The sequence below is a fragment of the Drosophila kikkawai genome, chromosome 3L (assembly GCF_030179895.1).
Source record: "Drosophila kikkawai strain 14028-0561.14 chromosome 3L, DkikHiC1v2, whole genome shotgun sequence".
Classification (NCBI taxonomy): domain Eukaryota; kingdom Metazoa; phylum Arthropoda; class Insecta; order Diptera; family Drosophilidae; genus Drosophila; species Drosophila kikkawai.
Genome location: NC_091730.1, coordinates 4,771,247 through 4,789,591, shown reverse-complemented (window position 1 = coordinate 4,789,591; position 18,345 = coordinate 4,771,247). Strand labels below are relative to the sequence as shown.

Here is an 18,345-nt window from a genome sequence, read left to right as displayed (position 1 = left end):
GATCCTTACACTTACGACAAGTTACAAAAAGGAGAGAGGGGAAAGTCCGACTAAGCTCTAGGAATTTCGCATATATCGAATATCATATATGTATATCATGTGTTTGTGCTTGGGGTATGGATGTGGGGGAGGGGTGGTCATGCTGATGATAAGAAGATTGAAAGAAAATCGAGTGTTTTCCTGTTTTTTTTAATTCCATAACTTATTGATCAAGTTTCAAAAACAAACTCAAATGCCAGAAATGTCTTCGCCAAGCTATGAGCGCGCCTTAATATCAAAATATCGCGTATCCGCGATGTATGCTTGTGGTTATGTGTATTTTTTTTTGGTAATTACAATGGTTAATTTGAACGGTAGAAAGAATAAGGATTGACAGGGCCAAATGCCTCGGTCAACCATTTGGTTTCTGTGGCTTGGAATAAACATTTTACGAAATTGGCGCTCATAGTTGGCTTAGTTGCTTTTGTTGCTCTGCTGCTGGGTTTTTGCTGCTCCTCTCTGCAGTTGTTGCTGCTGCTGCCGTGACCCGATTTGATTTGGTTCGCCAGCCTCCCGATAATGCTTCATTTGCGTCTGCCGCTCACCGTGCTCCAGCCTCCAGACTCCTGCTGATGGTGTTGCTCCCTATGTCGGTGTTGCTGCTGCTGCTGTTGTGGTGCTGATGTTGGTTTTGTGGTGCTGTTGGCTGAGGTGTGTGTAAGTAGAGCACCACTAGCGGCGGCGGAGGACGCAGCAGCATCGTCTCACTTCTTACCGGGAGGCGCTATTGGTTGGCCGCGCTCCTTGCCGCGCAACTTGATGCCCAGCACGCGTTCCATCTTGCCGAGGATCAAGTTGTTTGGTATTCCGCGTCCAGCCTCGTAGTCGGTCACCACCTGCTGTTTTTCGCAGATTTTCTATAAAGTACAGAGGGAGATTGGTTACTCTTCAAAGCTATAAAATTTAACTAAAGCAAAAGCAAGGCTCAAATAACACACAACAGCTTAATAGCTAGGACATACAGTGGCCAAGTCCTTCTGGCTGAGCCCCTTTCCCTGGCGTCCCTGCTGGATTAGCTTGCCAACGTCCAGGGGAATCTTGTCGTGGCGCAGCTCTTCAGTCTCACGGTCCAGCTTGGCAGTGTTTTTGGTGGTCACATGCTGCTTGTTGGTGCCAGCACCATCTGCTCTCCAAGGGACATGAAAGAAAAAAATCAGTTGGTCAACCAGGGGGCAGGGTGGGGAAATGCCGATATGCAGTTGTGAAATCACTCGACCGGTGACATGAATAACGACAACAAATGCCACGCAATGCAGCAGGAGGTGCTTCTAGGTTAGACAGTGGTATGGCCGCAAAGGGGGTCACAACACACACTCGTACACTCAGGGGAGAGGGGGCCGAACCACCGGCGGCGGCGGCGACAGTGCTTACATTTCTGTTGGGTGTCCACGGCGACTCCTTGGCGGCGAGCCTGGTTCACCGCCGACTCCGTCTTCAGCGTGGACGACTTGGGCGCCTTCTTGCGCAGAACGGTCACAGAGTCCCAGTCCGACATCTTTTTTGTTTCGTTTTTTTATACGTGATTTTTAGCGCACGATTTGGCGAGCAGGCGGAGGTCGTCAGGTGGAAATCAAAATTACCGAAAAGGGCAATAAGAATGAGTGAAAGCTTTCGAATCGAAAGGCGGAGCGACTGGCTGGTTTGATGGGACTCACATTGGCTGCTTTGCTTGGCTTAATCTGCTTTATTATTAATTAAAACTACGAAATTCCAGAACTATCTCCCGAATTTGACTTGTATATGTGTTAGGGATGCAAAAATATCGATGTTGCTATCGAAAGTTTAAAGAGTGCGATTGTCGATTTTTTAATATCGATAAGCAGAGTTTTCTCCGCATGGCCACACTTAAATCGCGCATGTAAACAAAAATGCTCGAAAACAAGTTGAATTTTCCGGTTTTTCCGCTTTCCCTGCTAGACGACAGCGAACACCAGCCCCAGCGTTGCTATGTGCCGGCAGGAGAGGATGTCCTGGAGACAGGATGGTGCCGCTGCCACCTTTCCGATGGCAGCTACTCCGTTTGTTGGGTTACAACGCGGTCCGGCAGTGAGACTTGTTGCTTCCTAGACGGGATTGTCACCTCCTCGTCTCGATTTGCACCCACCACCAATCAGCGGCTAGTGAAACTGGAGCCTCTAAAACTGGTTTCCAGTGTGAAGAGGATTCCCTGCGTCGTCACAGTCACAGAGGAGCTACTGCAACGCCCTCAGGTTGCGCTGGAGGATCTGCGGGACGATGTGCGGGTGTTCTTGCGCCACCTGAAGCTCACAAGAGGATGCTCCGTGCAGCATCGACGACTTGCCCAGTTGGGGATCGCTAGCGTAGAGATATTCGATGCTCCAGAAGTCGGCCTAGATGAGTGCTTTGAAATAGCTCGCAATGCTCAGTTGCTCCTGGTGGACACGCGCCTGGCGGTGCCTTATCCCTTAGTTTGCTCCTCGCGTTACCTGCTGCACAGCTTCGAGACGGCAATGGAGGCCTTGGAGCGGCTAGTAGAGACCTCCAAGCGCGACTTTACTCATCGATTTCCCACCACAGCCTTAGTTGTGGGGCCCGTGGGCTGCGGTAAGAGTCGTCTGCTGGGAGAGTTTCTGCGTCGTCACAGCTGCAACTGCTTCTACATCACCTCTAGCCAGGTGCTGCGTTCCTATCCCGGCGAAACGGAAGAGGAATTGCGAAGGATCTTCCAGGCGGCTGAAACATTTAAGGAGCAGCTGCATCCGCTGTGTAAATACTTGTTTATCCGTATTATTCCAAGTTTTTTAAAGATGTTTCTTTGTTTTAGTGCCCATTCTGATACTCATCGAGGATCTAGAGCTGCTCTGCCCCTCGACAAGCTCCGCGGATGCCAAAGATGCTAGCAATTCGCTGCGCATTTCTGCCCAGCTCTACAAACTAATTGATGCACTGCCTCAAGGCATTATTTGTGTGGCCACCTCTGGATTTCCGGACTCCTTGCATGAGCACGCTCGCCGGCGCTTTGTGCGGGAGATTTCCATTGAAATGCCCAGCGAGGAGCAGCGCCGACAGCTTCTGGAAGATCTCTGCCAAGAGCAAGCTCTAGAAGTTTCCGAATCACTCCTCGAACACTTGGCCAGGAACACTCAGGGATATGTGATGGCCGATCTAGCACTTCTTCTGCGACGCGTGCAACAGGAATGGCTGACTAAAAGGGACACATGTTCCAGCTTGGATCAAATCTTTCGCCAGTCACTGCTCCGAACGCAACCAAGTGCCTCCCGGGCCACGGATGTGCGTGTGTCCAAGATGACTGAGGGATTCGAAGCAATTGGAGGAATGGAATCTCTAAAGCGCACACTGCAAGTCTCCGTTTTGGCTGGCCTTCGGCAGAGTGCGGCATTCGCTCGTTTCGGTTTGAGTTTGCCCAAGGGAGTGCTGCTCTATGGACCACCAGGATGTGCCAAGACCACCATTGCCAAGTGCCTGGCCAGGGAGGCGAACATGACCTTTATTGCCACCTCAGCGGCGGAGGTTTACTCGCCATACGTGGGCTGTGCAGAGAGGTTTATCTCGCGGATTTTCGACACGGCTCGCAAGAATGCTCCTTGTTTGATATTTCTGGACGAGATCGGTAAGTGAACTCTGCTAAAAATGATCCTCTACTTCAAATTCCTTTCAAATTCCAGATTCCCTTGTTGGCCGAAGAACAGTTTCAAGCGGTGGCGGCGGTGGCCAAGTTCAGCTGAGGATTCTCTCCACTCTGCTCACCGAAATGGATGGAATCGTGGGCGGCGGTAGCCAGCAGCACATTCTTGTTGTGGCGGCCACCAACCGTCCCGATATGATTGATGATGCTCTAATGCGACCCGGACGCTTTGACAAGCTCATCCATGTCCCGGCGCCAGATGCGGATTCACGTCTAGCGCTGCTCCGGCTGCATGCCCGGCGGATGCCCTTCCATGCGGACGTGGATCTAGAGACTATAGCCTCTCTCACCGAACGCTATTCCGGAGCGGATCTGTGCAATCTGTGCAATGAGGCGGCCATTGAGGCATTCCAGCGGGATTTCGAGGCTACCGAAATCCAGTGGCAGGACTTTGAGAAGGTCCTCGGCAAGCAGAAGTCCTCGCTAACACAGAGCCAAATCGATAGCTACTATAGGTTTGCCTACAGGTTTTTGTAATTAAAGAGGAAAGTTATATTTGTTTGTTGCTAATTTTGTTAATTTACATTTATTTTCTACTTAATTTAAATAAACTTTTGTAAATACACAAATTATTTGTTAAATTTTTACAAAATGAAATATTTTTAAAGGGAAAAATAATAAATTTAACTTTAAAAGTTAATTTTCGAAGTTCAAATTACGCGCTCTTATTCGATTACCGATAAACCGATTGCTCTTAGCTGGCTCAGCTGTTTTGTCGATAACCTGCTGCAGCAGCAAAACAAAGAAAATTGTAAACCAAATTAACGCAATTAAGCGGAGTAAAAAAAAACCTAGATTACCACAAAAAAACAACTACTGATAGTGAGTCATCGCAAAGCAAAAGCTTTACCGGCCAGAATGGCAGAAACCCGGAAAGACGCAGCGCCGCCGAGCTACGACGAAGTCATGAACGCCTCTTCTCAGGGTAAGAACAAGTCCAAAAAAAACATTAAATACGTTAAAGTAAACCCTTAAATCCTTTCCAGATTCTCGACTGATTGCAGGCGTGCACCATGGAGCACCCAGTGCCCCACCTCCAAACATGCATATGCCCACGTACGGAGCTTTCGAGACAACTCCGGTGAGTGTGGTAATCCAGCAGCCGGCTCCAGTGGTCGCCTTGCCCACGGAGATCATTGTAATTGGCGGCTGCCCTGCCTGTCGCATTGGCTACTTGGAGGACACCTTCTCCGCCTGTGGCCTGTGCTGCGCCATCTTCTTTTTTCCCGTGGGAGTCCTCTGCTGTTTGGCCATGCGGGAGAAGCGTTGCACCAACTGCGGAACGGTATTCTAAGAAGGGGGATTCCCCAGGGACGTGGGGTGGACTACTATTCCTTATTGGGCCTGTTTTTCTATATATATCACAAAACTCTCATATTTTTACTATTGTTATCGTTAGAGCCTACAAATCATTAAATTTTATGTGTAAATATGTGAATCATGGCCAGTTTTGCGGTCTGCCCCCGATTTCCAGTCGGTTTCGATTGAGCGATATGTGTACAGTGGAATGTCCATAAACCGATAAGGAAATTCTGCTATATAACTTTATATATAATCAGTTATTGGTCAGGAAAAATAGTTGTTTATTAACAGATATTGTATATTTTTTAAACTATAGACTTAAAAATTGTTTGGTAAAACAAAAAGCCTATGAATTAATATAAGTTAAAAATTAAAATAAAAATAGGAAGCCTCAGAAATTGCTAAGGATTTAAATTCGATGGATATCTAGGCCCAAAGTGTGTTATTCAATTATTTAAATTAAATTTAAAATTTAAAATGACAAACTTTTTGACACTTTCTAAAGATTTGAATTCCCTAACTATTTCTGTGGTATTCCTTATATTTTATTATACGATTTATGGGTGCTATGAAGCTTGATTCGATAAATATATATAGAAGCCACACTGTATTCTGTTTTGTATTGTAGATACGAAAGCAACATAGTCGTCGAGGCGCGCTTCCGTTAAACTCAATTAAAATATAATGGGGAGGTCGGTTTTGAATTACGTCCGCATTTTCCAAGCTCTTTTCACTATGCCGCATATTTTGCTTTCTGTATTTGTCGTCTCCGACAGATCTGTAAACAAGAGGAGTGCATCTAAAAGGAGGATGTATTTATTCAAAGATACCCTGTTATGGTTTATCCTTAAAAATATATACATTTAAATTTAAAGAATACAAAAATTAATTGAATTTTAGGAATTTCCATGAACCTTAATTATTGCTGAATTAATTATATTTAAGAAAATTGTTACAATCATTAAAATAAACAAAATAAATCAAAAAACATCTCATTTCTTCATCCAACTAATATTCCCTGGGGGTACAAGTTCATGGGCATCGAGGGTAGCACAACAAATTCGCCGGCATCCAGCATCCGCTGCCGTGTCGTCGTCGGCGGCATCTTCGAGTCAACAGTCGCGAATCTCCTTTGCCGTGGACATGACCGCTGCTAGTGCTCGTCTCCTGCTCTTGTTGTGGCTGTGGGAATTCTTATTCTTTACCGCTACCTTCTCGGAGGCAGCTACCCCACCCCAACGTCCCAATGTGGTGCTGGTGATCTTTGATGATCTGCGTCCAGTTCTGGGCGCTTATGGTGATCCGCTGGCCAGCACCCCCTATCTGGATGAGTTTGCTCAAGGAAGTCATGTCTTTACAAGGGCCTACAGTCAGGTGAGGGTCAAGGATTGATCGATTCGCATTATTCCCTTAAAGAGAAAGAGTAATCTCAATAATATTTATACTTTTTGGGTTCAGCAATCTCTGTGCGCGCCCAGCCGGAATTCCCTGCTCACAGGCCGACGTCCGGATACATTGCACCTGTACGACTTCTACAGCTACTGGCGCACTTTTACCGGAAACTTTACCACCTTGCCGCAGTACTTCAAGGATCATGGATACTACACCTACAGCTGTGGCAAGGTCTTCCATCCGGGACTTTCCTCAAACAATACAGATGACTATCCCTTAAGCTGGTCGGCGCCAGCCTTCCGTCCACGTACCGAGCAGTTTATGAACTCACCCGTGTGTCCGGATAAGGAGGGCATTCTGCGGAAGAATCTCATCTGTCCAGTGGAGCTGCAAACGCAGCCGTACAAGACTCTGCCGGATATTGAGTCTGTGGCTGAAGCTCTGCGGTTCGTAGAGAGCCGTAAAACCCGGAATCGAGAGCCCTTTTTCCTGGCCATGGGTTTCCACAAGCCACACATCAATTTCCGCTTTCCCAAGCAATTCCTCTCCAGATTTCCTTTGCCTCAGTTCTTCAACTACACAGAGGACACCCTGAAGCCCCCGAATATGCCAGCGGTGGCCTGGAATCCCTACACGGATGTGCGTGCCAGGGATGACTTTAAGCACTCGAATATCTCCTTTCCTTATGGACCCATTGCCAGGCATCAGGCTGCCCAGATCCGACAGGGTTACTATGCCTCCGTGGCCTATGTGGACGATCTGTTTGGTAAGCTGATGGAGGGTTTGGATTTGGAGAACACGGTGGTGGTGGTACTTGGTGATCATGGCTGGTCCCTGGGCGAGCATGCCGAGTGGGCCAAATACAGTAACTTCGAGGTGGCCCTGAGGGTTCCACTGATGATTAGAAGCCCGCAGTTTCCTGTGAGCCAAACTAAGTTCTATCAAGGCATCACTGAGCTGCTGGATGTGTTCCCTACTCTGGTGGATCTGGCGGGTTTGCCTGCTTTGCCCGCCTGTCAAGAGGATCCCCAGAAGTTGACCTGCGGCGAGGGCAAGAGCTTGTACTTTCAACTGATGGGCTTGGGATTGGGTAAGTTGTTTTTAGGTTTTTATTTTTATATTTTTGATTATATTTTGATTAACCTTTCCAGCGGATGAGCATGTGGCCCTCAGTCAGTATCCTAGACCTGGAATGCTGCCCACAAAGCATCCTAATAGCGATAAGCCCAAGCTGCGCAACATCAAGATCATGGGCTATAGCTTAAGAACCGATCTATATAGGTATACATTGTGGGTCAGATTCCATGCCCAGAATTTTAGTCGAGGTAAATATGCTTTTTTTTATTAATTAATAATTTAATTATTCTATTAATTATTTTAATAATTCCCCCAGACTGGCATGATGTATATGGCGAGGAGTTGTACGACCATCGACTGGACTCTGGCGAGGAGATGAACCTGGTGCCGCTGCCCGAATTCGATGATGTGCGCCAGCGTCTGCGCCGGCGTCTCATGGAGGTCGTGGGCAGCAGCTAGCGGAGATCGCCTACCCCAGCTCTTTCCCCTGACCTGATCTTAAAGATTTTAAATAAATTCATAAGCAGTATATGTATATATGTATGTATATAGTATGCAGCTGGAGAGACGAAGCGAATATCTTGTCGCCATAATTGGAATTTAATACTTCCGGTTGGGCAACAACTTTTGCGAGACGCCCAGACATGCTGCATATTTTTCGCTGTAATTTCTGCAATCCTCCCCTTGGACGTCTGCCTCTGGCTCTCGCTCTGGCTCTGGCACTGCTTATATAGCATACAATCCGATCCACTCCGATCCGCGCATGCGTGACTTGTGTCCATTGCCTTTTTGGCTTCGTTTTTCTGAATTTTTGTGAATGAAATTTCATTCAACGTTGGCGGCGCGCGTCTCGCTGCGTTGGCGTTGCCGTTGACGTTGACGTTGGCAGCGACGTCGGACGCCCAAATCTGGAGGAGGAGATGCGGAGAGAGGGGAGCAGGGATCAGGGGGGAGACAGGCAACCAGTGGGGCGACGTTGGCGACTCTTTTCAAGCTTTCATTTTCGCTTCGGCTTGTTGCCAGGCGAGTGAAAATCGAAAATCACCGAGAAAAATTATAGTTTAGGCTTAAGATTTAAAAATTAAGGAGAAATACTAATAAAATTAATTTAAAAAAAGTTATAATAATAAGAAAGGAAGCTAAATTCGCTTGCAGTTTGAAATTCTCTTAATAAGAAGGGTATAAAAATATATTACGTAGGCTTCCGAATGCAATTATGATACCCTCAAAGGGGTATTTTAAATTTAAATATTTATCCATCATTTTATATGACAATTATATTGAAAAATTAAAGCGTAAAAATAGCACAACTAAGTCAAAAAAGCATCAAATTTAATTTGGAAAGCTTTTTTATGCTAGTTTTTTCTAGGTTAACAAATCTGCATATTAAATTAATATTTTTAAAAAATTCAAATTTTTTCAATTTTTGAAAATTTTAATGATGTAACCCCTTATAAAATTTTGAAAAATTGACTCAAAAATTGATTTCTTCCAGACATGACTAGAAAGATGCGCCTATTGATGCTGATAAAGAATATATATGGTTTATAGGGTCGGAAATGACTCCTTCACTGCCTTTCAAGCTTCTGACTCAAATTAAAACACTCTGCAAGGGCACAAAACTAAAAAAATAAATTTAAATATATAAAAAATAAAATATTAAATTTTTTAAAATTATTATTTTTAAATTTATATTCTTATAATATTATTCCTTTAATTTGTAATGTTTTTTATTGTTTCTTGATCAATAAATATTTTATATATTTAAAAATATTTTTCCCAGTGCCTCTCCAAGCCTGGTAATTAAATCTGCAGTCCGCTCCTTGATCGATGCGATCCCACTGGCCCCTCTTGTGGCTCTCGCTTCCCCCCCTCTTAACCCCTCAACGCCCGCCTGCCTTAACCCACTCTTTCTCTACGTGCTCTCTAATGTGCATATTTGGTGTGGGCTGCGTTTTTGGGCTCGCCATGTGGGCTGCCGCCTCTCTGGAAGGTGATTAAACTGCATTTTGGCAGCACTTTCAAAATATGTGTCTGTGCAACTTACCTCCTACTCTCCCCCCTTACAAAAAAGGCGTGGCCATTTCAGCTTTATGATTTTGTCATATTTTTTTCCCCCAGTTTGTGGCTGCTACAATTCCATTCACTAACTTTTTGGCTTGATTGCGTGGCAGAGAAAAGTCTAGTTGAATTAAGCTTAAAAAATAATATATTTACGAAGTATTCTTAAGGGAAAGCCTTATACAAAACGACGGCACAACCGTTAAGGAATTACACCTGGAAGACCTTATTGGATGACTGCCTAAAAGGTATTAGAACTATTTAAGGTGTGTGTTGGGCCCCACCCCCTCTTAAATATTATTATTACCACATCCACATCCCCATCCCACCTACCATAACTTATTTTTACATTTGCCATTTCCGTTGTGGGCTTTCCTCTCATTCATTTTCTTTACCGTTGCTTTGTTGACAGCACACCACCTTTTCTTTAATTCGCGCTGCAGTTCCTCCCAAACCCAGTTTTCCCCCCACTCAGCACTGAGCACCCCCTCCAATTTGTGTGTGCATAATGCATCCCGGCGGGAATCGGGTGGGGTGGGGGCATTATATAGCGTCTATAGCTCGTGTGGGGCCTTTGGCTCTGTTTCGGTTTTGAGTTTTGCGGCTAACCGCAGCACAGTCGCAAGTCGCATAGCGCGTGTGTTATAATAATCTATGGCACTTTAGAGGTTTAACCGATGGCCGTATAGATTCAGACTCCGATACAGATACAGATACGAGATGGAGATACAGATACGGATACCTGGAGATAGGCTGGCTTAGATGGATAGCCGGCTGAAGAGCGGCGACGGTGACGGCGACGGTAAATGTGGCAGACACTCGGGCGGGCTGGCTCTAAACTGTATTATATATCTATGGCTATAAAGCCCACGAGAGCTGATTTCGAATCGTAGACACAAACACTGATGGACTGAGAGAAAATTTGGTTTGGTTTTGCATATATATACAAGGTTATCCTTGTAGATCTGTTGATGAAATATTAATTAATATTGTAAAAGTGCTTTAGCTGAATTTTAAAACAAAAAGTAATTTTAAATATAATTCTATAAATTCTATAAATTATATTTCTGAAGTAGCATTTGTATCCTGATTCATAGCACCATATAACTATCTATATATCTATCTATCTATCTATCTATCTATCTATCTATCTATCTATCTATCTATCTATCTATCTATCTATCTATCTATCTATCTATCTATCTATTTATTTCATAGTCCTATTTTTTTTTGCCGTGCACTCACAAAATATAGCGAATAATGCGAATACAACTTTAATTTGAATTTGTAGGTTGCTCGGCTGTTTATTTCTAAGCTAAAACTCAAAGGCGTGGGCGTTTCAAACGAAATTGCAAAAGATGCGTAGGCAGCGGCTGAGACGCCGGTCAACTACAACAACAACAACTATAGTAATAAATAAAAAAAAAAAACAACAAAATGAGACAACACATGGTGTGGTGTGTGCCTCGGAAACGTGTATAAAGTGGATATAGTTCATCAAGCGGACTAAAGTCGGCTTTTTACCTACGCATCTCAAGCTCACAGCTCACATCTCACAACTTACAGTCTTTAGCTCCAAGTGTAAATCGGTTTTGTACACGCAGAGAAAAAATATATATATTAAAAATGTATCAAGAAATGGGAGCTGGAATTTTTTAAGAATTAGAAAGAATTAAAGAATTAAAGAACTAGAAATGAGATCTATAATTTTAAAATAAATTATTTTAGGTCTATACATTTCAAATTTTATGTAGAATTTTCAGTAAAATACAAATAGAGCTTATTTAAAAATTAATTAAGAACATACTATACCCCTTTCCCCAGTGTAGTTATACTCATAGACCTAGGTTGTTGTTGCCCGGCCTCCCGCTGTAAAAAATGCTAATTTTCGTTGACATGCCATAGTTTGGCTAATGACGAAGGTTGTTTGTTAGCTTAGTCAGTTGACTTGACGCCGTTGCCAAAAAAAAAACCGAAAAAAATAAAATAGAATAAATAGAAGAAGAAACTTAAAACTGGTTACCAAGTGTGTGTGTTCAAGAGAGGGGTTTGCTCTTGGAGGGAGCTCGAAATTTCTTTTGACGGAATTTCCATGAATTAATACTGCTGCCGGATTATGCCGGATTCAACGCTCCTCAGGTGTCCCGGCACTTGTGTGCATTATGTATGGATATATATAGGCTTGGAGGCCTATATGCCAGATATCAAGCTGTGACGAGCAGGAAATTCGTATCTCTAAATGGTCTTAAGCCGGCCGAGAGGATCATCGCTCTAAAGTCGCCGTTTTGAAACCCCAATTCAGTAGCTCCGCTCCGGCCTGTTGATCTTTGGGGGCCGATAGTGGACTCTCTGGCAGTCGATTCATTCATTAACCCAATATTAATTTGATCATTCGAGTTTGTAATTATTCATGGAGCCAAACAAGCCAATAATAAATGTATATAATGAATATTAAAAGGGCTACTGGCGCACCTTGCCTATTGATAGATGATTAAGTAAGCGCAGTGAGGAAATAGCTGTTCTAACGAAATAAATATGGTGAAGATTAAAGCTTTGAAATATGATAAGTATTGGCAAGAGATTGATTTTGTTACAAAGGCAAAGTAATTTTAATTATTTGTGCAGGTTTCAAACGAAAATATTGTACAAAAACCTTTAGTAAATGAAATGAAATGAGGTTTATTTTATTATTTGCACACAATTTTAGACATTTTTATGGATTTCCAAGCCACTAAATATTTGTATTCCCTAAAAACCTAGCTGATTTAAGACTTTTTTAAGAGTAAGCCAAGATTTAAAGTCAACTTAATCAATTAACATTCTAAGAAGCCATAATAACTTGATATTGAAAGCTCTTTATTAGGTTCTCTCCCACAAATATCGACTTTGTTTATCACTGTTTCCACCAATTTCCTTAAAACATCTCCAATTTCCATTTCCGACAAGGCAAAATAGTGTTTCCTACGCCCACAGCGCCATGGTTGGTGTGTGCTCTTGGCATTTGATCAATGTCAAGGCCTGATCACTTCATCAGACCATAACTACGGCCGATCTTGGTATGTACTCACAGCCTTGGCCAAGAGAAATAACAAAAAAATACAAATAAAAATAAATAAAATAAAGCACAAGAAAGAAGCCATTGCCAAAAAAGAAATTGCTAAGCAGACAATTTTTGTTGAATGAAATTCACGCATGGCAAGAGTCTCCAAGATCTGGACATCATTTGACCATTCAAAAGGGAATGGAACAGAGAGGTGGGGAGAGCCAACAATGAAGTGAAGGAGAAGAGCCAAACGGGCCACTCAAGTTGGCCCAAACCAAACCTCAGCCGAAAGAAGAGTCATCCGGAGTCTTCTGGGCCCTGTCTTGTAGCAACGAAATAATTTATTGAAATTCAAATTTATTATCTGCTGCTGCCATCCCATTTTTGAGTACGGCGAGCTCTCGGGCTTGGCCAGGTCGAAAGAGATTTCTGTTCGGTTTATTCTCCACACTCTGCGGCCAAAACCAATTCAGCTGGAATGCAGGGCCCAAACACATTTGGCCCAGAGCGTAAAACGAAACGAAACAATCAAGAATGAGTGTAGAAATTCCACAATGAGCCCACGCAGTGAAGCTTTTTTTTTCAGCTCTTTCTTAAATTTTTTCCGGGGGGAGAAGAAGACAGGGTCGAGTCCCAAGATGGGCTAAGGATTTGGGTTGTTAGAGAAAAGTATTTGATCATAAAAATAATAACTACAAAATATAAAATGTATTTAAGACAAGATCAAGTTCAAGATTATCCTTACTAATATCTTTAGTTAAAGCTTTAAAGAACCTGCAATACTATACCATATATTTATATACATATATGTTTGGTTGGTTGGAATATGTGGGGGGGTTACCCGCGTAGCTTTGGGGGCTCTGTGGAGTGACCGACCGCAAACAGTTTGAAAGCCCCCACTCTGAAAAACAGGCAGCCGCTGTAACGCGTGCTAAACAAGTTTCTCGATCGGTTCCAAGAGCGCGTCTTTGTCTTTTGTCTTGCCCAAAAATACCCTGTACTCGTAAGTAAACAGATAGGGTATATAAGTTGGGCATAAGTTCTTTTAAAAGAAGGATATTTAATAATTTTTTTTACTATTTCTCAAGACAGTTCTTTGCTTTGTTCTAAAGTGCAGTGTGTGGCATACTTTTAGGAACCTCTGGTAATTCTTAAAATTTAAAATGATTTATTAAATTTGATTATTTTAATATGTTATGATTATAAAATCTAAAATTTAAGAATTTAATTTTTCTTTTAAAGCTTTCTTTTAAGGGTTTATTTAAAGGATTGCTTTGAAATGTAATAGATATCTTAACGGATCTCAGGATAGATCTTGAATTACTCTTAGAGGTCTGAAAAAGGCCTACAATCAGGTAGAATTTCAAAGCATATACTTCCATAAATCTAATATAAATCTAATAAAACATTTAAAGGGTTTTTAGGATAATATTAAGCGTAATAACTGCTCAAGTTATTTTTTTTTAAACCTTCCTGGGTAACTTTAAGCCTAATCTTTGGTATCCCAGCTTTAAGCGATCTGTTCTTTATTATTATTATTTTTTTTTTTGGTTGTGGCACAAAGGTTGAGAACCGGCAACGGATACTGGAGACCGAGACTGAAACGCAGCTCTCTCAACAGTTGTTGGCCCTGCGATATAAAAGACATTGAGAAATCGTTTTCCTTTTCAGTGATGCTGCTGCTGCTGCTGCTGGGATGAGTCGGAGAATGAGGAGCTGTTTGCCTGCTGCCTCTTATGATAATAAATATTTATGCTTATTTTTTTTTCAGGGTTCATCTCCGGTACGGTACGGCGAAATAAAAATCCCATCCCGCTCCCATTGTGCTTTATTTACGGCCAAATAATTCAAATTAAGCCTGCGATCCGGGCGAGCCATGTGGATGGAGTAGTATCTCAGAGCCGCGAGTATCTGTATCTTCTGGATCGGCGAGTATCGGTATCTGTGGCAGAACAATGCCGCGTGCCAAAAAATTTTGATGAACTACACACACTACACATACAGCGCGTCGTGTTCTTCTGGGTTTTCCTGGAAGAATCACTCTTTTCTTCTGCTGCTGCTGCTGCTGGCCCCAGCAATTTGTTGGCACTTTTGTTTACACTTTCGGAGAATGGGGGGGAGTTTACAATGAAATGATTTAAACAATGTTTTGCCATTTTACGCTTTACACCTGTTTGAGTTCAAACTATAAATATCGGATGCCGTAAATATATCCTCATGGCCATGGTTTCCAATTTGAATTTATTTTCGCCCCACTCTCAGCGCAATACGCTTGTATTTTCCCCCGCACCCCTCACCGATTTTTCCGCCTCCACCTGACTAAGATTTTCATATGAATTTTCTTCCGAAAAAATATTTAACGCCACGATTTAATGAGCACTTTGGTTTAGTCGAAGGCAATTTGCTCAGGCGCCAGTTTTGCGCTAAATGTTATTTCAAATATTTTCGCTTTGCGGAAAATTTCTAATTGGATTGAGGGAAATGTTTGCCTAAAAATGCATCCAGCATTATATATATGCATGTATGAATATATATATCTGGAAAAGGTCAATAGGGGGGTGTATATGGGGCTGATAATAAATTTTTGAACCTGCTTATTTATTTATTTATGGGTGAAAACATCTTTAAATAATTTTTAAACCACTTTATTCGGAGCTAAAAATAGTTTTATAATTTATTTCATTAGATTTTAAATACTAATTACCTATAAATTAATTTATTTCTCAACGTTTTTTCCTTAAAAAATACTCAACCCATTCGTAGGCCCAAAACGAAACATGAATGTATTCATTCATTCGCATAAATCTTGCTTTATATCTGGATGGATGGATGTGCCTCAATAAAAATCACACACATGGCATTGCATTTCCAATGAGCGGACAACGGAACCACCGCCGGACGAACCGACAAGCGGACAAGCGGACACTCTGACGAATGGATGGAGGCGGTTTTTAGGCAAAACTAAAACTCGGATGGAATTGGATGGATGTGGATGTGGATGTGGATGTGACCCCCCGGCACATTCAAAGTTGCATATTCAAACGGCGGACACGGGCCAGGCCTGGCATTTAGTATTAAAAAAAAAAAACAAAAACTAGAAAAGGAAGTCGACGTTTTTATACCCTTGAAAGAAGACAATAGACAAAATCAAAGCCCATATTTTTATTTCTAATTTAAGGAAAACTATTATACCCTTTAATGTTCAAGCTTAAAAGTTAAAAGAAAGCGTTTACTAGCGAGACATCTCTAGATCTACTCGTCTTTTAACGCTCATTAGGATCCCAACAGGCCCCTAATCGAATTGCAGGGTATTTAAAGGAAAATATACAGAAGCAACACGAACATCAACATCATCAACATGGGGCAGGCAGTGCGTTCCGATGTCGTCGCTTCTCCTCGTATCTTGGTGCGGGTGCCGCGATTGATGGTACGAGTACAGCTAGCACATCGCAGAGGAAGTGCTCTTCCGGTCTTGTAAATGAAAATATGTATTTTTCTTTATTTATTTATTTCTGTGTGTTTTTTTTTTCTCTCTCTCGTTTTTTGTTCACTGCCGCCGCTACACACAGCCGTTGTTGCTGTTGCTGCTGCTGTTGTTGTTTTTTTATTTTATTTAATTTTATTTTATGAATAGATTGCGTTACGCATACAGAAATAGGCAAGCGACGACGCCGAGTGCCTGTGAATGAGCCCTGAACAGCGGATGGAATATGATGGGTATGGTATGGTATGGTATGGTATGATGGCGATATGGTGGCGATATATGCCATAGGAGTGTGTGTGTGGCCCTCGCCCATGGATCGCATGGATCGCATGGATCGCCCGGGCTTAATGCTCTTTGGGGGCTTTATGTTTATCCAAATAAGCAGCGGCATTGTATAAAGTAATAGCTGATGTTGCTGTGGGGTGCTAATAAATAAATCGCATTTGATGTGCATGTGGCTTATGCGATAACCGTCGTATACGTATATATTTTTTGCGGCGATTTTCACCTCCATAGAGCAAGAAGAGTGTCTGGCTTTACACTTTTGGCTTAATCAGTAGCCTTTTTTTGATTAATAGATATTTTATTTAATTGAAGGAAGTTAGCTTTTAAGCTGTATCATAAAATGCTTCAACAGTTATTAGCTTTGGGATAGTCTCTTAATACTAAAATTTGCACTGGGAATAATGGAGGAACTTGAATTTTTTGCAAGAAATTAATAAGCTTAAAAAATTGGATTTTAATTAGTTTATTTATTTAATTTTTATAAGTGCACCTCAGCTATAGACATTAAAATATTCTTTATATAGTAAAAGTAAATAGAAGAAACTCTAACACTTACCTAAAAACGCACTAAAATTCCCAAGTCTTTTTTTAGAGGTAAGGGTATGGTTTATATAGCAGATATTTGCTATTCTGTGATTAATAAATAAATATAATGTTAGATTTACTTGCTTTACCTCTTAATTCCTTTTAATAAAAAATTTATTTTAGATTTAAAAATAGTTTTTCCAAATTTTCTTCAGTATTCTCTATGAAATCCGCATATTTTACATTATTTCCTGACCTATAAATACATTTTTTTCTCTTAAAAATCTGTAAATCTTTTAATGAACACCCTCCTCCCCTCTCTTACTAACAATTAAATATGCTTTCATAGCTCAAGATCTATCTTTTACTCGATGCCCCATTAGGTTCAAGTGTAGTGCACTCTTCAAAGGGAAAACCTCACTTGGAACCAAGTCGAGTAATTTGATATTCAGTGAGCAACTGAGCACAGCAACAACAAAAACAAAATAAAAAAAAAATAAAAAAATACAGGAAAAAGGGGGGAGAGAGAAAAACAACTCCTATTGTGAATGGGCTGCGTACAATTTTGATTCAACATTTACATTCCCATTTGCATTGATTGTGCATGACTCTATGTAATTTTAATCACAACACTCGCACAGCTCGTAAAAGGGATTTCCTGTTATGAATATTCCATCAACATAATTATTACATACGACTTGGAATTAACTATGCCTCCTCCTCCTCCTCCTCCCTTACAGAGGCCGTATACGCAATCATTTCCGCCCGTTCGTCCGCTTTTCTTTTTTCCCTCTTTACGGTTAACAGTTAATTAAGTTGATATTCGACAGAGAGACAGTGAAAAAAAATACAAAAATTCGGAGAAATAATACCCAACGTTGACTTACAAATTGACCCCTTGATATGGCCTGGGAGGAGGTGTAATCTTCGCTCGTTCCCATTCCCATTTCCCCTTCAGATCGTGAGTCACAGAGATCAGTAAGGAATTTTTACTGTCGATTTGATTAATTAATTAAAGCACAACCCTTTTGTGTGTGTGGCGAGGCTCGAAAGTGTCGGCGGCGGCACTTTGGCACTCACAAAAAGATGTCATTAAATTTTTACAAACTTCTGCGACCTTTGACGCCGAACTTGAGCGATGATTAAGCCAATCAGCTTAGTGAAAATAAATGGAAATATAAGCCGAGTGAGTGAGTCAGGCTCAAGGCATGATGATCATGATCATGAGGCAAAAAGCATAGCTCGTTTAATGACCTTAAAGGACGTACAAGGAAAAGTGTTCTGGCCAGATTTCTCTAGAAAACTCAAAAGCAGACGCAGCAGACAGGAAAAAAGCTAACGAAAAGAAGCCCAAACAAAAACAGAAAATAAAAAAAAACCTCAGCGCATAATAATAAGTGCAGCCACGCCCCCTTTTTGGGGGGGATACAGGGAGGGAAATCGGAGGAAGCAGGCAACTATTAGCCATAA

At 41.9% G+C, this 18,345-nt stretch overlaps 4 protein-coding genes across 5 annotated transcripts; 3 read left to right on the top strand and 1 right to left on the bottom strand.

The window, feature by feature from the left end:
- Positions 1 to 173: 173 nt before the first annotated feature.
- On the bottom strand, positions 174 to 1,833 carry mbf1 (multiprotein bridging factor 1). Of its 2 annotated transcripts, XM_017174373.3 has the most exons (5): positions 1,695 to 1,833; positions 1,411 to 1,534; positions 1,002 to 1,162; positions 755 to 896; positions 174 to 685 (listed from the first exon to the last, which is right to left on the bottom strand). In XM_017174373.3, exons 2-5 carry the CDS (start codon positions 1,532 to 1,534, stop codon positions 564 to 566), a joined length of 549 nt encoding a protein of 182 aa, XP_017029862.1. In that variant the 5' UTR covers positions 1,695 to 1,833; the 3' UTR covers positions 174 to 563. The 2 variants fall into 2 exon arrangements, with proteins under 2 accessions (XP_017029862.1, XP_070141333.1); XM_070285232.1 differs by having other exon boundaries at positions 174 to 896.
- A 59-nt stretch (positions 1,834 to 1,892) lies between these two features.
- On the top strand, positions 1,893 to 4,224 carry LOC108079860 (uncharacterized). The gene is made up of 3 exons (XM_017174372.3): positions 1,893 to 2,766; positions 2,825 to 3,631; positions 3,687 to 4,224. Exons 1-3 carry the CDS (start codon positions 1,908 to 1,910, stop codon positions 4,181 to 4,183), a joined length of 2,163 nt encoding a protein of 720 aa, XP_017029861.1. The 5' UTR covers positions 1,893 to 1,907; the 3' UTR covers positions 4,184 to 4,224.
- Positions 4,225 to 4,425: 201 nt separating this feature from the next.
- LOC108079711 (membrane protein BRI3) lies at positions 4,426 to 5,618 on the top strand. The gene is made up of 2 exons (XM_017174119.3): positions 4,426 to 4,631; positions 4,693 to 5,618. Exons 1-2 carry the CDS (start codon positions 4,565 to 4,567, stop codon positions 4,998 to 5,000), a joined length of 375 nt encoding a protein of 124 aa, XP_017029608.1. The 5' UTR covers positions 4,426 to 4,564; the 3' UTR covers positions 5,001 to 5,618.
- Positions 5,619 to 6,118: 500 nt separating this feature from the next.
- Positions 6,119 to 8,246, top strand: Ids (iduronate 2-sulfatase). Its single transcript, XM_017174108.3, has 4 exons — positions 6,119 to 6,382; positions 6,467 to 7,490; positions 7,552 to 7,725; positions 7,794 to 8,246. Exons 1-4 carry the CDS (start codon positions 6,152 to 6,154, stop codon positions 7,934 to 7,936), a joined length of 1,572 nt encoding a protein of 523 aa, XP_017029597.1. The 5' UTR covers positions 6,119 to 6,151; the 3' UTR covers positions 7,937 to 8,246.
- Positions 8,247 to 18,345: the final 10,099 nt, after the last annotated feature.